Raw genomic sequence first — 17,244 nt, 5'->3', positions numbered from 1 at the left:
AACTAATTGGACACTTGACTCACAAGCAGTTTCATGGCCACTTCCCTTGTTATTTCATGACAAATGAATCGAACTTAATATCTGAAATTGATTCAGTGCTGAATTTGTATTTTATAGCTTTTCACTGTCATTTTAAATATGAGCCCCTAAAGGACATCAGATCAGACTAAACACCAAAATAAGCCTCTCAGAGAAACCGTGAAAAAACATTAGGAGTGACCAAATCATCAGCCTGTATATTCTTACTCTCTGCTCAGATTTAGACAAATGCTGCAACACTGATCAAACAGTGCTTCATAGTTCAAAAGGGTAATGACCCAAAGCGACACAGATTCTCAAGGCACAGAAATGGGATATTCATCAATGGATAAGCCAGTGACCTGATCTCAACTGTACAGAGCATGCTTTTATGGCTATTCAGTACAAGCCGAAGGCAGAAAGACCCACAAGCAAGCAAGCAACTGACAATGGCAGCGGTAAACATCCAGCAGAGCATCTCCAGGGAAGAAATACAACATATGGTGATGTCCATGGGTTTTAGACTTCAGACAGTCATTGACTGCATCCAAGTATTAAAAACAATCCATATCTATTTTCTTCTGCTTATCCATGTCAGTACAGAGGGAAAAGTACAAAAAATGCAGTTTATGGACCTAACTGTGTAGGCAAGGGAACATTCATTTGCAAATAACATTTTATTTGTAATGACTTTTTTTTAAACTGCAGAAAACATTAAAATGCTAATTATGACTTTGGCTTGGAGTTTGTGTCAGTGATATTCTGAGTGCTCTGAACAGCACCCTGCCAGACATTAAAAGGAATACTTAATATACTCTCTTCTAATGTGACTGCTACAATGCCCAGCAATAGTGCAGCAGACACTGGAAACCTAAAGTGGGCCATGCAGTAGCCAGAGGCAGATTTTTAAAATACCAGGAGAGTTCTGGGTGTTTTCCATCCACATTTCTCCACTCGCAGGTGCTCTCCTTTTCAGTACGGTATTTTTAAAACATGCTCTCCAGATGGTTGGAGTATGTGCGTGAATTCCTGGGTTAGACTAGCCTTATTTCCTCAATACTGATCTCTGACTTTATCTTTTTTTTTTTCTGTGAGTCCATGAAGCCACTAGATGGCAGCATGAAGCATGTATTCATCTGGCACATAATTCATTCAAATGCAGCATCATGGGGATGAAGAAGTGTCCCTCACATCAAACTCCATGATATCTAAAAATAAAAGCTCTTACCTGTTCGAACTGCTTGAGCGTGTGAAGCTGGAGAGGGGGAGAGTTGTCTGTTTCATCACTGCACAAATCTAAACAAGAGGAAAAGGTGCGTTCAAAAACACTGAAAACTCATGGAAATATTAAGTTATGTGTAGGAGGGGGGGATACACACCTGTCATGTGACCTGTGATCTTAGATGAAGGATCTTGAGTACTGTGAAAGAAATGGCAAAAAAAAAGCGAAGTCAGCACTGAATGAACATAAACAGACAAGACAAGAGTGAGTGAAAACCTGCACAAGTAGATCCATTCCAACACAAAACAGCCAAGTAATGGTCTCTCCGTGTTACTACGTGCCCTTAAAAACAAAGAGCTCTTCCTGAAATTTAAAAGCCACTAAAAGCCCTTTCAGTATAACAGCATGATGTCATTTGCACCTCTGTATTGGAGTCTCAGCAGGGGAGAGAAGAGATAAGAGAGGAGCCACGGGGTCAAAGTTCAACTGAGCTTCACTACCAACTAACGGAGGGGGTGTTTGCCTTTACAGTCACCCCTAATCAGGTTAGAAATAACGGCAGTAAGATGCAGACAGTCTGGGTCAACACCCAAACAGTATACAGACAAATATGCCCAACATTAGGCCAACTGCTACTGCCCCATCAGTGCTCCCCCACTTCATGGGGAATGCCCCTGACAGCTGCTGGGTCAGTAAATGTAAAGACAGCTGTATGCATGCCAAAGGGTTTTAAAAGTTCACCAGGTGGACAAATGGTATACATGCTGTAGTATTTTGGTAAACAGCACATCCAAATCACAACTGTCTTACACAACTGTTCCCTTAATGCAGATATAGGTCAGATGGTGTGGTCACCATGGAGAATTTGAGCTATGTGATGAGTGGTTATCAAAAACCATCCCTTATTAATGAAAGTCAAGCTTTCGTCTCTTAAGCACTTGGTGGGCGTACATGAAGGAATTCAGCCTTAGTTATCACTTCTAGGACAGCTGCATTGAGCGCCTCCAGGGCCCTACTGCCCACCTGCACCGATGAGCCCTTTAAGCAGCCTAGTTGGTGCATGCAGTTTATGTTTATTCCTGCAAAGTAGGTCAGAACCACCGCGTCTTTAATGGCATCTTCCATCAGAAACCCTTTTACAAATGTAGCTCGTGTAAGGATAAATGCACACATGCGTAATCACAGAGAGACATTTGCATCACCCCCGATAGCTTTATTCTCCGATCCGCGGCTACTGTGTGTGATAGAGTAGCCCTGTGAGGAGAGAAAAACGGCCTTTTATCCAGGATGGATGATGGGTGAACATCAAGTGAGAGAAAATAACTGAAATGGCCTGACTGTAGCAGCAGTCAGTGCTCTGATTGAAACCGCGGTTTGTATCGCCGGAGTCGTGTTTTTGTTAAAAAATGCCAAATAAGCATCCGTCTTCCGCTGCGGTGTCCCCCCGCACACAATCAGCCACCTCACCTCTCTGACTCTCCCCAGACTTGCTCCGGCGACGATGAGCTCCACTCCATAAAGGCTATTCCGTCATTTAACGGGCATCCATGCCGGAAAGCATCGCTGCGTTCAAATCAGCCGTACATCACTCATTTTTGTTTGGAGTACATGAGCCACATCCACACAGGAGCACGCTATCCGCAGCGGCCGAGGCATCGCGCACCGCTCAGGTTTGGAGGGGGTGTGTGTGCGTGTGTGTGAGAGAGAGAGGATGCGCGCCCTGAAAATGAAAAGCAAAGGATGCTACGAGCCCACACAAGAGAGTGCCACTAATGTTGATTCAGCCCTCCAGGAGAGCAGCTGGGGGCAGGAATATACCCACTCTTTTAAAGATATAGACACCACAGGGTTGGGTTGCCTGTAGCCTACATTACTGATTTAATTGGAAATTGCAGGTTTCCCTGTTTTCAAAGCAAAACTGTTGCTCAGTAGTTGTGTTAAATATTAATTATGCTATAGCCCTGCTCTTTGTCATGCAGTCATACGAATAATAGACTCTGGAGAACAATGGTGAAAACAGTAGATATTTGAAATTATAAATAGCAATAAAACAGCTTTTTTGGTTCTGATGTGATGTCGTTTTGGAACAGTAAGTGATGGATATGATTTCTTATTACTGATAAACTGGAAGCGAGTTTACTTTCACTCACTTATCTGATGTAATATATCAGATTTAATAGCGCAGGCCTTTTCCATCTCAAATGTATTTTCCAGGAACGCATGAAATAAATGTTGGAGATTCAAATGCTTTCCAGATCAGAATCCTAAATTATAGACTAACCATACTGTAACCTTCAGATTATATTAATCCCAGAACCAATAATCTCATCACAGTGACTCAGTTATTTTCAGTAAAGTGATTTCAGGATGCTTTCAAGTCTGCTGGGACTGATTATAGCTCTGTTTTTACGGCTTATTATAAGATTGTTGGGGTTTTGTTTTGTTTTGTTTTTTTAATTCAACCTGAGTGACAAAGCAAATTTAGACTTTGCGTGTTCCACACAGCTGCAGAGACTGGCCACACTTTTATCTGTTTAAGGAGAATGGTGGTGGAGGGACGTTCTGAAAGGGTTAAGGGATTAGGGGGGGACAGAGTTAATGAGATTGTGGCGTTGTTTGCGAGTGGATGTGAGGAGCGGATGTAGCTTTGGTAATCTTGTTAGGAGTCAACTAATGTGGAGCTAATTTGCTCTCAAAAATGATCAGGACAGAAAGAGATGGAGACAGCTCCAGGCTGAAGGACAAATGCTCTCTAATTTCAGCTGATAGGGGAACAAAAATGAGAGTAAAGATGTTTAATGTTTACTGCCTCATCAGGAGCCTCTTTCCATGTCACTTAGAAGAACACCCCACCTCTATCAGCCATCAAGTTCCACGTGGCAGCACGCAGTTTAAAGAGCTGTTTCTACCACAGCGCCCTCTCCTGGACTGAGGTTGGGCTTCTTTAGTGCTCGGTGGAGCTTTGTGTGCACTGACACATTAAAACTGGTTGTGACCTACAGCAGTGCAGCCAAGCTTCAAATTGATCATTGATCCCTATAGCAGGGAACCGAGAGTCTCATAAAAGAGGAACAAAGAGAGTTTACAGACAACGGGAAAAGCTTTTATTTATTTATTTACTGATTGATTTTGCATTGAAATCTACGACTGATCTTTAGACTTATGAGAAATTAAATAGTCTATGAAATGTAGAATACGTTTGTGAAAAGGTCTGAAAACTCTAAAGCGTGTGGAGTGAGTTTAGAGCTTTCTCAAATAAATAAATACATGAAAGTAAAGGAGAAATGTAGAATAAAGTGCAACTACCTACCACCTTTTTAAGATATAAAATATTAATTGTTGAAATCGAAGATTCTGAAGATCATCTTCATATTTTCTCTTTTTTTTTAAATGAGTTACCTTATTTCCAGAGGTTTTCCAGTTTGAAATAATATTCAGCTGCAATGACTACAGCAGACACTAGATGTCCTTATAGGACCGCTGAAGCCTTCAGCCATTATACACAAAAAGAGAGGCAGTTACATTCACATTTAAATGAAGAAACTTAATGAAAAACTGCAGGTTTGGAATAACATTAGACCACGTCACTGTCTCAGCGTGCAGTGCCATGCATCTGACCACAGGAGGTGCTTTCCTCGCTTACCATTGCATCTCAAATGCAAGTGGGGTGGTCCTGTTTACTGTGCAGCATTATATTCTGTTTATAAATGTCTGCTGCCAAATTAGCTGCCTTGTCCTTTTTGCGCGGTGTACATTTCTATACAGTAGTTACAAAGTTACACCTTATCCAAACGTGAAAAAGCTGAATATAAACACAAACATAAATAATCAATAAATAAATTCAGCACAGACCAACTGAGGCTACCTAAAAATAATAATAATGATAATTATTGTTAACAGAAAAATCATCATTATTATTGAGAAGAGTGTAATTGTACCATTACTTTCATGGCTTGACTTTTCAGAACTACTATTTTCACAAGATACTTGTTTACTACTCCACATGATAGATCAGTGCTACATGCACATGTTCCACAAAACATTTATATTTAAAAAAAAATCCACACAAAGGCTTATACTAAAATCTTTAATCTTACCTTTTAATCTTATTTTGCATAATATTGAAATTAAATCTAATAATCTATTTTGAGCCTCACACAGAAATGGTTCTTTACCTTCATCATCCATCTAGATATTTATACATTCACATCACATACAGAAGGTCTGTAACGACAGCAAGTCTCTGATGGGTTCAAGTCCTTTTCCCAAAGACCACGCGGGGTCCTGTTTTTGCCCCTCGTGGTTCTGTAGAGATGATCCAGATGGCAGGGGATTTCATAAAGTCTCTGTCAATCACCTTGTTCTCCTCTTCCCGGGCCATTGCCTCTACTTCAGGGCTGGTTTGTGGGGACCAGTCTGCCATGAACTTATCCTTGGCCTCACAGTAGTTCACCACCACTTCTGCAGGCTGCTCCCCAAACAGCCAGTCTTGAGTACAGAAAGAGAGGGTAGGAGACAGATATCAGAGAGAAGCGTTGCCAGCAGCTTGTGGTTTGATTATTCTGGTCTTTAAAAAGCTAGCGGTACAGTAACAAACCTGCACAGTCATGGATGAGGTCTTTGATGAGGTGGCCCGTGATGGCGTAGAGAACCGAAAACACGATGAAGACGGCTATGAGCAAGTAGAGGACGTAGGTGGGCAGGTGGATAGCATCCCGAGAAGGAGGGATATATGACTCAAATAACACTGTGCCATCTTCCTCTTTGTGACGAACGTTTAAGCTGTCCATTGCAGTCTGGCTGCCTCTGGTGTCAGCCTGCGAGTCCAGTTAATATCTGTGGGTCATCACTGTATTAAGAAGCCGGCACAAAGATTTAATCGCACAGAACGTTCTGTGCAAAATACAAAGAGATCAGGAGGAAATATCACATTCTCCAATGTCAGCATTGTAACAACAGCAAACTTACTCAAAATTCAGGAAATCGTGAATGAAACTCTTTGCATGAATCAAGGAAGCTGTGAAGATCCTCTAATTCACAGCTGTTCAGCCTTATGACTAATGACTGCTAAAGTAAGATTTAAAATAAATGCAAAGCTGTATCTCATGTGAACAAACTTCCTGTTTGTCTCTCTGTAGAAATCTATCTATCTATCTATCTATCTATCTATCTATCTATCTATCTATCTATCTATCTTACATCACTGAGCTGTATTTAATATGCTCAAGTGCAATAATCCTCTGCATTTATAAACAAGGTCATCACCTTGGACACAAGCAGGTATTAGGAGAAGGTAAGATGGATTAATGAAAGCAGACAAGACAGGAGGAACGAGCGTGTATTATCGAGTTGTTTATTGGGGAGAAGCTTAGTCCAACACCAGGAGAAGTGATGTACGTTTTCTTCAGAAACACATTACAAGCACATGTAACATGACAGGTCTTTTTGATTTTGCAATTTCACAACACTTTCTGTCTAGCCTTCTGGACGAACTGGACACAGTGTGTTTCCAATGAACATTTTTAGATGTAAATTATTAACATAACTGATATTTTTACTTGAAACTTAATTTGTTTACAGTTTTTACCACGAGCAACTGGACAACGAATTTCAGCATGGTGCAGTAGAAACAGACTGACAGTATGGATCGTGCTTACTAACAACATTTTCTTGTACATTTTTTGCGCGTTAACTATAACACCAGCATAAAACAAAAGTGCCTCAGCCTCTGCATCACTACAGCGAGGACATCACTGATCACTGCACTGTGATTAAGACATAATAAAAACTGCTGCGATGAAAAGACTCAAAGGGAAGTGACGTAAGGGGCCACAGGGCAGGCGAAGGTCACACTATGTGTGGAAATCCTTTTTTCTCCTGGGTATGACGAAGCAATGGCGCTTCTCAGCGGAGGGGTGGATGGACGACAGCGGCCTGCGCCTCCCTGGTAGAAACCAGGCAGCTGGCCTTCTTTTTCTTCCTCCATTCTGATCTCATCTTTCTCCACCAGCTTGCTGGAAACGCTGAGTCGCCTCTCTTCCTCTATTTCTGCATCCCCTCCCTCTGAATCATCCTCCACTGGTTTGGGGCCAAATATCCAGTCTGTAAGAGGAAACATGTTGGAAATGAATTAAAATGATTTATTTTTATGTCTTCTCTGTGTATCTTTTAAAGGGGCATTGCACCGGGTTTAGATTCACTTCAGTTGTCATGTCATGCATGACAAACTGCAGCATAGAGGCTGCTGTTTCTTTTGGGGGGTTATTAAATAGCCAAAGCAGGAACTTTGTGGAATTGCACAAATTGAACATTGACCGCCCCCTTAAGATGGCTTTTTTTTAGCAGCCATTTGATCAGCTGTTGACATTCACCTTAAAAGAATAACAGACACCACTGGGAAGGTTATCCTATCCACAAACCAGAGGGTGAACATGAAGGAAACTGTCATCAAAACAAGGAAAAGATCAAATGTTGATTCACGAGAGCTCAGGGACAGAAAGGACACCACAAACACAGATGCCAGAGTGGACACGGTGGCATCAGTTCAGGATGTGTCCACCTGGGGTTACCTGCCAGGTCATGCAACAGGTCATCAATGAGGTGTCCCACTATGGCGTAGGTGGCCACTATGATCACCACCACCCCAACTATTACATAGACTACATTGGGTGGGAGAGTTATAGCATCTCTCGCAGGGGGGATGTAGTCCACAAAATACACCTCCTCCTCCACCTCCTTCCTTCTAGACAGCTGGAGGAGTTGCCGGAGCTCAAACGCAGACTGTGTGAAATTTGAAAGCAGAGCTCCTCCTGAGGCGTTCAGGGACACATTTGGTTGCCGGTTCATGTTTTGTCTTGGCCGGTTTTTGAAACTCTTTTTATGGTTTTGTCAGCTCACAGAAAGCGTTGAAGCTTCGGGGCTGTTTCTTTGGGTGATGACAAATTTATTGTCTTGTTGCAGATCTGCGCTCCTTCACTCCTGCAATGTGAATGTTTGGAGAACAGGTGATACAGGTGCACCAGGGAGGAGGAGGAGGAGGAGGAGGAAGAGGAGGCGGAGGAGGGAAACAAACTAAGCATTAGAACATTTTCAACATCTTCTGGGTGTCGGAAGGATGAGTGACAGGTGGAAATGTGCGGATGGTTTGAAACTGAGAGTACTGTTTCTCAGCAGTGACAGCTCCCTGTCACAAAATGGCTCTACAGAAATGTAGTTCAGCTGACAAGTAAAGCCTGATACTACCCATGTGCCAATTCTTCTAATCTTTGGTCTAGACTTGAATCCCAGAATTCCTCCTTCTCATCTTTTGCACAGAGGGTCTTCGGTCCAGGAGAGCGAGACAGAGGAGAAGTGAATGTAGGACAGACGGAGTTAATAGGATTGAGTCTGTCATAGAGCAATATCAGCTTTCCATCTGTGGGGATTAGAGATATGAGCGAGGAGAGGTGGACAGTAATATGCCAAAGAGGCTTATGGTCCCCCTTGCATAAAGATATGATATGTATATTACAGCGAACCCACTTTCACTCAGGTCCAGACTGGCATCACTTTATAGATACTTTCAAATGATCTTATACACAATTTGGCACTTGTGACATGTCACACAATTCACTAACATGAAACAATGCTTTCATGAATGAGTTCTTGCTCCCTAACAGAGCATGATATCATTGCAGGTAGAAAAGGTGCACATCTTAACGTATTTTTCTTTATAAATGACTCTTGTAAAAATGATAAAGAGCCAGAGAGCAGCTCTATTCATATGACAAAAGATGAGAAAATGGCACAGATGACATGGAAGACAGCGCTGCATTGGAGTGTCACAGGGAAACAAAATGAACTTGCCTGCAGCAAAGATTTGAGACGATTCCTCTGGTTTTTCGTTTTTGAATTCTGGGGTGAACTGTACAGAAGCAGCTCTGGAAATAACCACAAAAACACAGCATAAGGTTAGCGTTACATAGTGGCTGCCCTTTGATAACAAGCCTAAAGCTACACAATCTTGTTTTTCTGTACATGTGGGCAGGTAAACAGGTATATATATATATATATATATATATATATATATATATATATATATATACATATATATATATATATGGAGAGAGATATTTTTATCCTCACAAATATTCTCAGTGCAGCATCAGGATGTGGATGTGGTTTCCGCCAGGATTTTAGGCATTGGCTTGTTGTTCTTCCTTTTTCCAGTTAAGTTTGTAAAACTGACTGGCAAGAAACTTCCATTCAATGACCGTTACGGCTATATTGGCAAAAAGAATGAACCAAGAGACTGGGTGCATACCCCAGTAGAAGACGTGCGACATGTTGTGGAGAGATGTAAAAAATAAAATAAAATAGAGAGAAAAAGGAAAAGGAGGAAGAGTGAAAAAATAAGCTTTCAGGAGAGATGCAAACGAGAGATGAGACGAGGGTTTCTGAATGTGTCTCAGGATGAAGCTGTTACGAAAGTAACACCAACTGTGCCACTTTAGAGGTGGTGTTTAGTAGTTTAGTAATCCTAACAGGATTTGCTTGACTCATGCCACTGTCACCACCAAAACCTTTTCACCGAGTCAGCAGAAAGCTTAGACGGTTCATTTAGTGTCACCTGAAGGACCTGTTGCCTGCGGATGGTGTGTGAAGTGTGTGTGTTGATTCACACTGCAAGCAACAAATGTAGCTAAAACACAATAAAATGATGCGAAATAAATATTAAGATAAATTGACACTTTACCTGTAAGAATGATTCTTCTCATCAACTTGCAGATTGCTTTAGGTTATTTTTTCAGTTCAAAACAGGAATCCAAGGCTTTTCCAGTTAAAAAAAAAATAAAATCAATACATAAAAAAAGAAGCAGAAATTCACTGTAAGCACTACTAGCTGAGCAGAGTATTCCTAAGCAAATAACATCCAGTCACTCATTCAGGTAGATCCATACTGGCTCCCTCAAGCTGGGGTGACCACCTTCTTGGGCTTGTCTTCTGGCTCCATCAGCCACTTGTAGTAAGCATCGCCCAGGATGAAGGCCCAGTAGAAGACGGTTAGAGAGGTGTTCACTGTCATGATGCCGATAATCAAAGGGTGCCACATGGTGGCAGGTTTTAGAAAAAATCTGTGTCAGCCTAAAAAAAAAAAGAAAGAAAAAAAAAGCTGGTGCTGTGTGTGTGTGTGTGTGAAGGGTTGTAGCAGTAGTATCGCCTGCCTGTCTGTTTCTACTCTCTGCGTGGACTCCCCACCCCTCTCTGTGCTCTCTTTCCACTGGTGACTAAGTTTCTGAGGCAACAGCAGCATAATCCTCTTCAGCAGCTTTGTTACAGAAGATAAGGGTGCGCTGGATGTAGACCTGCTTTACCCACCCTTGTTCATCCATGAGATGGTGTTGTGTAACGCAGGTGTAGGCATTCTTCACAATGAGCTTTATGAGGCAGTGCTTTACAAAGAAACAGAAGCTATGTAAAAATGTCACACTGATTGTGAGTTTTAAACAGTGACCTGACCTAAAAGACATAATCTTTGTTCTGAACTTTATGTTCTCTGTAAGATATCAAATCTAATCCACAATCTAATCGAGACTGGAGACATCAGATGGAGGAGTTAATCTTACACCAAACAGCACAGATGGCTCCTTAAACGAACCCCATGGGCAAGCGGACCCAAAAGACCACACTTGCCCTGACATCACGTGACTTGAATAGCTGGATTGTACAGACTCATCTGGTGCAGGGTATCTACAAACAGCATGATTAGAAAGCAAAAAGACAGAAAACTGAACTTAAAAGGACTTCAAGTGGAGGAAACACTGACATGGGGAATCATCCTCCACCAGGTGGCAGTCTGTACAAAGACTGAGTGAATGTTTTAAAAGACGCATTTAATGACAGATCAGAGAATTTAATGAAAAACGTGAAGGAAAAGAGCGATATTTGCGCATGATGGGCGATTCAGCCGTCCGTTATCTGAACTTTGCATTACTCTCCCTTTAAATGTTCTCTCATTAGAGGTGCCTCCTGCCCGAGGTGAACTTTGACACCTGCAGGACAGCAGCAGGCTTATTGGAGCTGAAGGTTTCATCACAGATCAAAAGGCAACGTGACGCTGCTTTAAATCATCTCTTGCGTTCAGCGGCACCGCTTTAACATGACTCGGTGCACAGCTCTGAAACGTGCTTAGGAGGGACAGATTTCTTTTTTATGTGGAACATTTTTAAAGTTCACCTTAGAGGCCAAACAACACGTTTACAAGAATGAGGCCACCGCCGGAAATCAGCGTTTTTCTCCTTTCTCTTCTGGCACCTGGAGTTTTATACACAATGAACAACATCCCAGCGCTTCAAGAGTAAGTGTGTGTGTAGTCGGATCATTTCAATCTAATCTCGGCCTGTTGTGTGGAGGCATGGTAAAGCCGCCGATATTAATAGGCTTATGAAGCGGCCCACAGCCTGAAGGGAAAAGGCCGTGTTTACCCAGAGGAGAAAAAAAAGATTCACCAAGGCTGGAAAATCTAATGCTGTGAACTTAAGAGATCCGTTATAAAGTCTTAAAACGTAGGCCTAAATCTAAATTAACGGAGTGTAAGGCTATATCGCCCACGATAATGAGCGTTAATCAGTGTTACATCCCCACACTGCTCCGAGCTTTTGAATTTCACCAAAGACAAACTGGCAATTAAAGAGCCGAGAAAGCTTTGAAAATAATCAAGGAACAGAAATGTTAATCTTTTTGAACCCTCTATCTAAACGTCCTCCTTTTGTGGCGAAAGCTGCGATATTTCGCAAAATTAGATCATTTTAAAGTCTCGTCGATCGTCACTGATCTTAAGTTAATCTTTATAAAGCACAAAATGAAGTTTAAGTTTTATTCAAAGACTTGTCGTTTTATAATAAAGCAGCTTAGAGAGAATTCATTATCTACGTCGATCCTGATTTACTGGTTAATGTTCTCCAGAATAACTTGGTTGTCTGAACTCGTCCTCAGACCTCTGGTTATCTTGGGGATGGGAGCCGTCATCCTGGGGTCTGTGCTTCTCCTCCTCTTCCTCACTGTGCGGCACAAGGCCAAAGTGGACCCTTTGTTCTATGGTACAGTCACACAAACACACATGCTTTCATATAAATGAGTCCAGGTGGTCCAGGTGGACGGTTGTTATTTCTCTTTCTTTCTCTGTATGTTTGTAGTGTTCGCAGAGTTTTCCTTCACCTGCCTGGTGGGTCTGACCAATGCTTTAGAGCAGGATGGGTTCATCTCTGGCTTCATGGGCTTCTACATAAAAATGGTAACCTCTCGCTTTTCTCTCCAAGACTGATCAGTTTGTTTGTTTTTTTACTTCATAAGTTTAAATGTTAAAGTTTGGATGTTTCTTTCCCTTCAGGGTGAGCCTCATCTAACCACTGCCTATGCACTGATGATGTCTTACTGGGAGGGCATCGTTCACTTCATCCTCTTCCTCGTTATCATCCACCGCATGTTCTCTGGGTAGGTTTTGCCGCTGCCGTCACAGTCTCTCATGTCTGTGCTTTAGTGAGACCTCTGACTTTCTGTCGTGCAGGAAGTCGTATCGTAGCCTGGGCCTGCTGTGGGCAGGCTCCTCCATCGCTCATCAGATCGTTCACATCCCAGGAGTGGTCATTGGTGAGAGCAGCACGAACACAGTCTAGTCAGATCGGCACAGTTGTTTGTGACCACATGTATTGATGAAGTTCTCATTTCTTCAGGCAAGTATGGGTCCAACATTCGACCAGCGTTTTGGAGGAATATCCCCTTCTTTTTGGCACCTTTCTGGGCAGCCTCGCTGCTCTTTAGCAGACCCAGAGAGATGCAAATCATCACAGCAGATAAGGTAAAAAGTTCTCGCTTTTAGGATGTGTTCATTATACACTATATACTCCGAGAGTAGTCTAGCCAGAATCTGGTTACAGCTTACATATCTGTGCATATTGTAGTGCATTAAACTTTAAAGTTCTGTAGCCACCTTTCTAATTAGGAGTCATGCTCAAGGTTGGAGACTAACTCAGCTGTCATAGGGCAAAAGGCAGGGTACACCGGGACACAGGGCTAGTACAGAGACGGACTATTCCCACTCATGGTCACACCCAACTGAGACTCATCAGTTAACCTGATATGCACCTTTGTGGACCGTGTGAGGTCATCTGATTGTTGGGGTTTTCTCTCTGTTATGGTTCATGGGTTTCTAGGGTCTTTACCTCACAATATAAAGCACCTTGAGCTGAGTGTTGTTGCTACATAAATGACAGTTGGACTGATTTAAATTTGAATAGAACAGGATCCAAGGATCCAAATGACATTAAATTATACTTTAAAAAAGTGTGTGTATGTAAGTTGGGAGAAGAAAATTGTTGTTTTTGCATATGAACTCCAGATGGTGTCAGAAAAATCATTTGGGGACATTTCTTCACAGTGGGCTTTTTTAACTTCTACCCACAATAATATTTATTCCACCTGAAATGCATCTTTAGTACTTGGAAAAACTCTGTTAAGTTCAGGAGGTGCTGGAGGGTACGTAACACCCTCTTGCTTGCTGTGAATTTTCCACACAGTTACATTCTTTATTCCCACATGAGCTCAGTGGGACATCACACAGGCTTCCCACTGGGGAGCAGGCAGTTTGAGAGCTGTTTTAATATCCAGTTTGACTGTGTTAGACATTTGTCTTCTCACAGGCAGCTCCGCTGGGTAATCTCCAGACACGTTCAGTTTTCTGGTGCCCGTGTGAAAATAACCTGTACGGTGTTAAATGAACAGCACCAACATCAACTGTGAACATTTCTGTGTCGAGCAGATCGCTGCAGAGCAGAAGAAAAGTCTGCTGTTTCGACCCATTGACCTGCTCCTCTCACTGCTGTTACTGGGATCCATGGCCTTCTCCGTGTTTAGAGGCTTTGTAAGTGAAACATCACAAGACCTTTTCTGCGTGTCGGTACTTGCGCTTCTGTTCGCGCTCCAGTCTTAACTCTCTTCGTGTTGTGCTGCAGGTAGTGCTGGACTGTTCTCTGGACACCTGTTTCACCTACATCTATCAGTATGAGCCGTACCTCAAAGACCCAGTTGGCTTTCCCAGGGTTATGGTGAGTCTGGAGACCGAAGACTCAGAAACTGAGTTAACTCTAATATAATATGTAGTTTATTGTTTAACTGTTTGGTGCACAATTCCTTTAGATGCTGGTGTACTTATTCTACGCACTGCCATTGCTAACGGTCTTCATCTACGGTCTGAAAACACCTGGATGTAGCTGGATGTTGGACTGGACCATCTTCTTTGCCGGCGCCATGGCTCAGGTAATTGTAGTTTTCTCATCTTGTGCTGTGATTAATATTCGTTTAAACAAAAGGAAAAATGGAAAGCTTCATGTTGACTTCCCTCCCCCTCACTCGCTGTTCCCTCCAGACCCAGTGGTGCCATATCGGAGCATCTCTGCATTCCCGCACTCCCTTCACGTACCGAGTCCCAGCAGACAAACGGTTGCCTGTTATCGCTCTCAATGCGCTGCTCGCTGCTGCACCGGCGCTGCTGGCCCTGCGCTGCCACACAAACCCCGCTTATTTTATGAAACCCGTTCCTGCGGGACAATCCAACAGCAAGAAAAAGGAAAACTAGACCACACGCAAGCCACGGACTGGTGAGGAATGCTTACTGGGGCACGAACTGAATTAAATGCACACATTTTTCATCCCTAAAACCCAGAGGAAATCTAAAAACATTGCTCTCTCTGAGTCAACTGTTAAAAAAATCAGTCACCTCACCCACCACTTCCTGTATGGACTTCTGGACCCTGATAAGGAGGCTGTTGATGGAGGTGAGGACCGTGATCAGATCGCACAGCGTTCAGGTGACTCATGCAGACACCCAGTTTGTATCGTCACAAAACTTCAACTAACCTGAACCATGCAGGTCAGCAGCAGCACCGGAGAATGATTCAGTCCCTTTTTTTTTTTATACAGAAATCTAAACCAAAGCTACAAAGTTTGAAGATTCATTTTTTTGATCTTGAATATTGCAACTTTCACCCTCCTGTGATTTTTAGCACCCCCCACACTAACTGTATATTAAATGTTGAATATCAGCTGAATCCTCTGTAGGCTGAATAACTTAAGAGTTGCTGATAAGAGAGATGACTCACTTGAGCTGACAGCTTGGAGAAGAAAAAACCCACCTGGTGATCGACGTTGTGGTCTAGCCTTCATGTGACTGGAGCGTATAAAGAAATCAGACAGATACTAATCGCTATTCCAGTCCACTCCAAGTCCAGACTGTCATTTTCAAGTTAAATATTCAGTTTACAGTCATGTGAAACGGGGAAAGGAAGCACACGGAATTTGTTTTTGCTTAATAAACGACTTAAATGATTACCACGCTCATTCTTTCTATCTACAGTTTGAGAACTGTGGCTATTTTTGTATTATAAAAATGGGACACAGATTTCTCGCAGCTAGCTGTGCATGTCAGTGTTTGATTAAATTACATTCTCATTAACCTTTTCCTTCGCTAAATATTGAGAATATTTATGACTCGCATATCACGTCTGAGCTTCTAAACTTAAACGCACTTCTTCCTGAACCAAGTGGTTTACGGGTTCAGCAGTCACGTCTCCGCAGCTGTCAGTGTTTTCTCCAGCTGGTGATGTCATTGTGCCCTATTGCACTGCTCAAGTTATCAGACTGATAAGAGGTGAACCCTGGATTTAGGTGAGCTGTCAGACACAGCGGCCACACAGATTACCGCAGGAAACGGCTCAAAAAGCAAAAAAAACATGTTTTGGCTGCTAAAGTGTCATTTGACTTGGTAAATAGAACATTTCCCTTTTTTGTGTACATACAATAGGATATGCAGGACACAGCTGAATGTAAGATGCAGTACAAGAAGTTTGATCATTGAGTTTGTTTTTTTGTTTTTTTTTGTCTTTGTCACAATTTGTGGCTCAGATTAAGTTTGTGTTTTATAACACATTTACACACTTTAGAAAACACAGTGCAAATAAACGCAACCCTAACCCTCTAGGCTTTATCTTATTGCAACATGAGTGTCCATTAAAAACAGTTTAGTGTGGTATAAAGTGTTGGACCCACCAACTGACTCTCAGTCATTAGGGTAGAGTCATGACCAGCCATACCGTCCGGCTCTGTAAATAAAGCAGTGGGTCGTTTTTAAAAAGCTTGGTACTGTAATAGGAAGAAACTGATATTCCAGTGTAAGTGATGATACTGCAAAGCAGAAATATTTGGGAAACGCAGCAAATCAGCCAAATATAGTGGCAAACAATATAAAGTTTACAAGCCGAGTCCTGAGGCACATACCATGTAAAAGTCTTAATGCTCTGCTGAATCAATAACTGCAGAGCTCCAAACCTCCTCTAGCATCAACATCACGCCAAAAACGTCCCGCTGGGCACTTCATAGTATGTGTTTCAAAAGCTAAATTGCTCCTGGAGGTGTACTTTAATCAAGGCCACCTTTGCAAAAGAAGATATTTTGCCGCTTCAGGTGAGTAGAGCATCAACAAAAGCACTGTACAGAAGAGAACAGGCACTTTAAGTCAGATGTAGCATGACGGGGAGCTGTTGTGAAGGTGGGTTGCAAAGCGGCTTGCAGGATTCTGTAACTTTACCCAGGCTAAAGTATTTTAAAGTGAAAAACTTATGATCATTTTCAACTCAATAGCATGCATAATTCACTTGAAATGATCTGTATTCATCTTATACTGAGTCCTGATGTTGCCCCTCAGTTTATCTATTGCCTAAATTAACCATTAAGCATAACTTCTTATTGACAAAATCCGGATGCTACAGTCAGATGATCCCTTGCCGCAAGGGGTCACCACAGCGAGTAGCTCCAAAGTTTTACACCAGATGCTCTTCTTAGTTTAACCCCACAGGGCATTTTTGTCTCTAGCTGGAACTGAGGTTTAGCTCGCACTACACTATGGAGCGAAAACAAAATAGAGAGATAATAGTAGGGGGGAAACCCCCGACTCAGATTAACTGATCTGGTCA

The 17,244-nt window shown here is 42.3% G+C and overlaps 3 protein-coding genes across 4 annotated transcripts in view; 1 reads left to right on the top strand and 2 right to left on the bottom strand.

The window, feature by feature from the left end:
• Nucleotides 1-3,018, bottom strand: part of LOC146367513 (myomegalin) — a 53,896-nt gene extending 50,878 nt beyond the window's left edge. Inside the window, exons 1-3 of the mRNA XM_084911480.1 lie at nt 2,708-3,018; nt 1,398-1,438; nt 1,247-1,314 (exon numbers count right to left, since the gene is read on the bottom strand). Of these exons, the coding sequence (XP_084767606.1) occupies nt 1,247-1,314; nt 1,398-1,438; nt 2,708-2,757 (159 nt within the window). The 5' untranslated portion in view covers nt 2,758-3,018. The remainder of the gene's footprint in view (nt 1-1,246; nt 1,315-1,397; nt 1,439-2,707) is intronic.
• Nucleotides 3,019-4,321: 1,303 nt separating this feature from the next.
• LOC146367512 (uncharacterized) lies at nt 4,322-6,477 on the bottom strand. 2 transcript variants are annotated; one of them, XM_084911491.1, is made up of 3 exons: nt 6,209-6,477; nt 5,838-6,089; nt 4,322-5,728 (listed from the first exon to the last, which is right to left on the bottom strand). In XM_084911491.1, exons 2-3 carry the CDS (start codon nt 6,028-6,030, stop codon nt 5,493-5,495), a joined length of 429 nt encoding a protein of 142 aa, XP_084767617.1. In that variant the 5' UTR covers nt 6,031-6,089; nt 6,209-6,477; the 3' UTR covers nt 4,322-5,492. The 2 variants fall into 2 exon arrangements, with proteins under 2 accessions (XP_084767617.1, XP_084767618.1); XM_084911492.1 differs by having other exon boundaries at nt 5,838-6,076.
• Nucleotides 6,478-10,724: 4,247 nt separating this feature from the next.
• On the top strand, nt 10,725-16,504 carry LOC146367511 (transmembrane 6 superfamily member 2-like). Its single transcript, XM_084911488.1, has 10 exons — nt 10,725-11,576; nt 12,215-12,318; nt 12,415-12,512; nt 12,609-12,712; nt 12,786-12,868; nt 12,952-13,076; nt 14,037-14,138; nt 14,230-14,322; nt 14,414-14,533; nt 14,643-16,504. Exons 1-10 carry the CDS (start codon nt 11,485-11,487, stop codon nt 14,850-14,852), a joined length of 1,131 nt encoding a protein of 376 aa, XP_084767614.1. The 5' UTR covers nt 10,725-11,484; the 3' UTR covers nt 14,853-16,504.
• Nucleotides 16,505-17,244: the final 740 nt, after the last annotated feature.

This window comes from Perissodus microlepis, chromosome 18, assembly GCF_051167445.1.
Source record: "Perissodus microlepis isolate ML-2025 ecotype Zambia chromosome 18, ASM5116744v1, whole genome shotgun sequence".
In the NCBI taxonomy this organism is placed as follows: domain Eukaryota; kingdom Metazoa; phylum Chordata; class Actinopteri; order Cichliformes; family Cichlidae; genus Perissodus; species Perissodus microlepis.
This window is presented reverse-complemented; position numbering and strand designations above follow the sequence as displayed.

Coding starts and splice junctions, on each gene's coding strand:
- LOC146367511 (XM_084911488.1), top strand. CDS start 11,485: ATGAGGCCACCGCCGGAAATCAGCGTTTTTCTCCTTTCTCTTCTGGCA. Junction 14,139..14,229: donor TCTCCGTGTTTAGAGGCTTT/GTAAGTGAAACA, acceptor GTTGTGCTGCAG/GTAGTGCTGGACTGTTCTCT. Junction 14,534..14,642: donor TTGCCGGCGCCATGGCTCAG/GTAATTGTAGTT, acceptor TGTTCCCTCCAG/ACCCAGTGGTGCCATATCGG.
- LOC146367512 (XM_084911491.1), bottom strand. CDS start 6,030: ATGGACAGCTTAAACGTTCGTCACAAAGAGGAAGATGGCACAGTGTTA. Junction 5,729..5,837: donor CCTCATCCATGACTGTGCAG/GTTTGTTACTGT, acceptor TCTGTACTCAAG/ACTGGCTGTTTGGGGAGCAG.